The 6,000-nt window shown below is 32.8% G+C and overlaps 1 protein-coding gene across 9 annotated transcripts in view; it reads left to right on the top strand.

Moving 5' to 3' along the window:
• Positions 1–6,000, top strand: part of LOC122637648 (heterogeneous nuclear ribonucleoprotein 27C-like) — a 48,402-nt gene that overhangs the window by 26,327 nt on the left and 16,075 nt on the right. For 4 of the 9 annotated variants that reach the window (XR_006329283.1, XR_006329282.1, XR_006329280.1 and 1 more), the window contains one exon: positions 4,335–5,691. The exons of 4 other annotated variants lie outside the window; for them this stretch is intronic. Coding sequence is in view for 1 of the 5 variants with exons in the window: in XM_043829923.1 (XP_043685858.1) it covers positions 2,537–2,670 (134 nt within the window). In the remaining 4 variants the exon portion in view is untranslated. Of the gene's footprint in view, positions 1–2,536; positions 3,214–4,334; positions 5,692–6,000 lie in introns of those variants that run through there. One more of the 9 variants, XM_043829923.1, reaches the window with a different exon arrangement.

Here is a 6,000-nt window from a genome sequence, read left to right as displayed (position 1 = left end):
CGCGTCGTCGTCGCGTCGTCGTCGCGTCGTCGTCGCGTTGTCCTCGTTGTCGTCATCGTTGTCGTCATCGTTGTGTCGTCGTCGCGTCGTCGTCGCGTTGTCGCGTCGTCGTCGTCGTCGTCGTTGTCGTCATCGTCGTCCTTTAATATATACTTATTATATATAAATATCGCTGTTTATAGTAGTTTACTATTTATGCGGTTGACAGACTTAAAACACTGCATATATGGAGTTATAGTTTTAAATGAAAAAAAGATTTTAAAATATCGGACGATAACGATGCTGAAGGCAGAACATGAATTGGAAATTGAATAAGAACGAGGAAGAAACGGAAGTATGGTTAACGTGTGAATATGAGAATGATGAATGAAAAAGAATTGGATATGTATTGATGAATGGATTGGTGAAAAGGAGAGAAAGAGAATGGATGCAAAATGAAATGAGAAAAAACGAACAATTAGTGTTTCCTTCGATTAACTTAGATTTAGAATTCTGCAATTTTCATATTTTTTTTATCGCATTCGTTGATCAGTATAATCTCCTATTTATTCGTTACAAGTACGAAAGAAGGGGAATAAAGATGTAAAAGACATCTTTTTTTTGATGGCTGACAGATAATAACGGATATATATAGAATATTTTTATAGTCCAAAACAGTTTCATGATTTCATTCGCGATCTGTATTATTTTCGGTTTCATCGTTATCGTTAGAATGGAATTCTATTCTGCTAGAAATGGTTCATTATTATATAAAGCCATTAATAAACATCATACGAATATTATGTGATAATATTAGTAAAGATATCAAAGAAAAGTTAACAAATGAGAAACATTTTCATGTTGTGTAGTGTTTTATGCGCGTTCGAACCGAGCGTTGTCGAACTCCAACCTTGAATCTCTGAGACTGTTCTTTGAATGAAAATAAGAAAAGAGAGAGAGAGAAAATTAGTAAGAAAACGTAATCTCAGGTTCGAGAAAGATTCAGCATATCAAATCTTTACTGCGATAGGTTAGAAGTTATCTGCTTGAAATACTTAACCATTGCATAGATCTTTATCTTGAAATTTGATTTTACATAGATTACTCACACACTCATATTATATTTATCACGTATACGCACGTACATCCCCTATGATTCTGATCTCGTCTACGAGTGTTGTTAAGCTTATAAGTCTCGTTCAAGTTTATTTTATTTATATAAATTTAGTTTATTATCTGAGGATACGTATCTCTCTTCTCTTTTTCTTCCTTTCTGTTTATTCCTCTGTCTCTTTTTTTCTATCTTTCTTTCTCTCCTTCCCGCCCTTTCCATTTTATATTTAAAAATATGGATTGGAACGGTTCTAAAAATAACTGTTTCAAACTGTTATATATCATAACTGAATATGTTATCACTGAAATAGTATTATAACTAACTTTCAGTTATGAGAATCGAAAAAAATATTACATCTGTTATGAATGTATAACGGTTTTCGCCTATATCGATTTTGGTTTCGGTTTTATATCGGTTCTATAATTGTTGTTTTTCTATATTAGATTTTGTATCGGTTATGATTCGATTTTACTTAATATGATACATACATACATACATACATACATACATACATACATATATATATATATATATATATATATATATATATATATATATACATCAGTATTATTTTAGTTCTTATTGATTCTCTTATTGATTTTACAAGTGTTAATATATATTAAAAATTTTAACTAAAATTGCTACGTCTTCCGATCGACTTAATGTATTCGATGAGCGGACTGTATAATTAGATATATGTAAATTCGATTCGGTACTCTGATTGGTTTCACTCGTATTACTGTCAAAGGACTGAATTGTTCGATTTTTTATTCACGATTGTTTTCACGTACGAATAAAAAATAGAATGTTTTATCTGAAGATTTCTTTACTTTGAAAGTGTTCAGTACGTGTTTAATAACAATAAGATTTTTTTGCTGTGTTCTTGAGTTTTTTCAAATTATCCAAATAACGTGAATCTGCATATGAACCGATGACTGTTTTGGAATTATTTGGAAAACGATAAATTTTGATTAATTAAATGTTTACTTAAAAAATAGCAATATTAGCATAAATGACTAACTAATCCTACTTTTCTTTATATCGATTTCCCATCAAAATTTCAGTTATATTAACATTTTTTCAATCAATAAGAAAATCAAAAGAACTAAAATAAAACTCCTATATATATAAGAATATATCTATTATATATTAAATAGAACCAAACTGTAACCAATAAAAAATCGAAAAATAACAATTATAGAATCGATATAATACTGGTTCTAAAGAATATCCATAACGATTATAACATTTTTTTCAACTCTCGAAACTGTCTTTAACTCCTGTTCAAAAGTTAGTTCAGACTGTCCATTTCCTTTAGACAGAAGCATCCCTTTGTTTTTTTTTTTTTTAAATTAGCTCGAATCTTAAGACATCATTATGATAGACACATATATACGCATCACATGGAAATAATCCTACCTTTATCCTATTTTTTTCCCGCAGACACCTCTCCGATCCCAAAATTCAAAAATACCGAAACCGGAAGTCCGACATTCATTCCAAACGGAGACGCAGCCCCAGGACCTCAACGATTTTCCTTGACTCAACACACGAACTATCATCCCTATAGGCGCTAATTATCGATGAGAAGTTGACAACATAAGAAACTTAGATCCTAGATAAAGATTCACGTAGAGAGGGTAGGGAAGAGAAAGAGAGAAAAGAGTTTCTTTCGATCACGTGCCCTTAATACTTATAAACGAAGGTAATAGAAATCTTATTAAAGATAATTTTCTTCTCTTATCTCTCTACGTTTTCGAGATATCGATCTATGAAATTTTGATTATACTTATATACTTACGAGTATAAGTTATTTTATAGAAACGACCTTCGAGTTCGACTAGCTTCTTATAGCGTGATTATTAAGGAAGTTAAGTTATCGATATATATTTATATATATATGTATATATATATACATATATATATGTATATATATACATATATATATACATACACACATATATACATAAAATACGTACATAAAACGAACGAATACGGCGAGGAAGACGACACGCGCGTCGACTATTTAAAATTAAGATTAACTAAGGAAATCCTGTTGTTTAGTCGTACGAATTTCTTTATTAAGATTTAACATTAAATCATACGATTTAACTTTTTAAGCATTTAGCTTTGTACGCTCGCCGATCGATGATGTGTGACTTTCGTCCGATTATTTCCGCCGATCCTCTCTCGATATATACATTTCGCTTGTTTTTTCTTTCATTTTTTCTCACATTTATTTTATTTTATTTATTGTTTTTTTTTTTTTCCTTTTTCTTTTGTACTTTTTTCGACGAATATTATACACAGCGTGTTAAACTTAGGATCATGATATTAAGAGAATCTAGATTTATTTTAAGAGAACGTTAACGATCAACGAAGTTTCCTAAACACTTCGTTTTTTGTATTTGATAAACTTGGTAAGAGATAAAAAGAAATCGTATGGCAAGTGTTTGTTCAAAACTTCTACTCTATATTATTATAGTTTTTCATTCTCGCGAAATCCTAATCTCCGCATCACTCTATTGTTTTTAATCTACTATTTTCTCTTTCTTTCTTTTTTTTTTTTTTTTTTTTAATTTTTTTTTCGTTTTCGCTTTCTTTTTCAACAACGAACGTCAATGATAAAAGAAGAACGCTATTAACGAACATACATCTCCCAAAAATTCGTCCTCCACCTTCTTCGGTCCTTCTTGTTTTTAACTGAGCTTGTATTTAATATCTTTCCCATCGAATTAATTTCTACTCTCTAACATCCGATAAAAACGTTTCACAAGAATTAAAATTATTTTCGATTGAAATTACTTTTGCAAAAAAATGAATAATAGATTGAATTTGCTCTTTAATTTCTTTTCGTCCTTCTAATTTGGCTTCTAATTTTCTTAGAAGTAATCGGGAAACTTGCTTAATTTGAAAATTACATTATATTAAAAAACAATGAAAATAATTCGAAAGTAAAATACAAAAAATAAAATTAAAATTGAAGAGAGAGAAAGAGAGAGAGAGATAAACGGTAAAACGAGAAAAGAGAAAGAAAAAAACGGGCGAATTGTCGTGTCGATAGATGAGAAAAATCTAGCACCTACGCACCAATGCTCAACCCTTACTCCCCAACCCAACATCCATTATCTTCTTCATAGCCCTTTTCACATCTTACCAGCTCACATCCATCTTCTTTTCCGCTTACGTCCTTGTCGCATCCTGGCACACAGTACTATGTTCTTTTGTGCGATTCTAACAGGCACCGGATACGGATCTTCGAGCCTAGCGAGTGTTCCTGCTGCACCAGGAACGAACGACAGCTACAGTGGGGGTGGACCCCAAAGGGGTTACTCAGGCACCTCGTCGAGCTTCAACAATTACCATCCCTACCGTCGCTAAGAAGGATAAGACAAATTATGCCTCGCTTTTGAAAAATAAGGATTTTCTTCTTTTCTTCTTCTTCTTCTTCTTCTTCTGCTTCTACTACTTCCACTACACAACTACTACTACTACCACCAACATCAGAACTATTACTTCTGATATTATTATCACTGCTTCTACGCTTCTTATTTATTGAATGATCGACCGTCAGTAATAAGTGCATGCGCGCGCAAACACATTGTTTTTTGAAGGAAGTTCTTTTGAGATTTTTTGAAGAAGAAGACAAACTTCTATCTCCTATGATCATACCTCCCCGATGATTACAACTGGACATTATTTTTGTTTTATAGCCAGCGAAAAAGAAGACTTTTTTTAGCGATCTTTCATGCGTCCTACTTTTCTCCTTTTATTTCTTCTTTTTTTTTTTTCATTTCAAACAAATTTTTTTTCTTTTATTTCGTACTTCCAGTTGAAGATCCGATACATGCGGATTAAATAGCCTAGCAAAACTACACTATTATATTCTCGTAGTAGTATACGTCCTGTTCTTTCGAAGGAAGGATAGAAAAGGACAACAAAGTAATTATGAAAATTGCGATCCATGAATCTCTGAGGGTTAACGAGATGAGAGAGATAGACAGTGATACGGAAAAATCTATTCTTTTTCTTCCAATGAAGAAGATTCCTCGAGAATCGAAGAAGATATATTAGACAATTTTATAATAATGACAAAAGGACAAAAACTACTCTTGAGAGAAGGAGAGAAAAAGGAAAAGCACATGGAGAAGAAAAGCCCTGATAAAAGTGCGTAAGAAGTTCGACTCTGACGACACGAGTCTAATCACTACCTCTCTCCCACTCCTCTTCCCTCTTCCCCTTCCCTTCGATCTCTTTTCGCTTCCTTTTATAGATTATAAAAATGTCATATTTGTTAACGTATTCTTCTCTTGCGTGCGTGCGTGTTCTCCGGAAGTCATCTTTTTTGAATCATCAGGCAGTGAGAAAATGGAGAAAGACGATCGACTGATATTGATCGACGTTAAAAATCTAAGCTGTTCTAAGCTGATATGTGAGCAAGATGTTTATCAGATGTCCATCTTGGAACGATCCATGCGAGCACGAGGATTCCGATGAATGATTACCACTACATATTATATGTATATATATTATATATATACACACACATACACACACACATTTGGAAGGATATAGTGAGGTCGGAGAAAGAAAGAAAAGTAAGGATCTCGAGTGATCGTCTAATATTAAGACTAGGATAAGTGTTTTACACCGATAATATGATAATAATGCGCGTGTAAATGTTTATGTGTGCGTGCGTGCGTGTTTGCGTGTATAGCCACGGATACACGCAAGAATACATAGAAAGATATTTATAGAGTGAAAGATATGTAGAGATAAGGATATAATCAGAAGGATAATGACAATGCGAAAGGAAACGATTTTTTTCAATCTGGCGCGACATTTCTGCAATTGAATCTCTCTCTCTCTCTCTCTCTCCTCCCTCTCCCCCCCTCTCTCTCTCTCTC

Source organism: Vespula pensylvanica, chromosome 2 (genome assembly GCF_014466175.1).
Source record: "Vespula pensylvanica isolate Volc-1 chromosome 2, ASM1446617v1, whole genome shotgun sequence".
Taxonomy (NCBI): domain Eukaryota; kingdom Metazoa; phylum Arthropoda; class Insecta; order Hymenoptera; family Vespidae; genus Vespula; species Vespula pensylvanica.
This window is presented reverse-complemented; position numbering and strand designations above follow the sequence as displayed.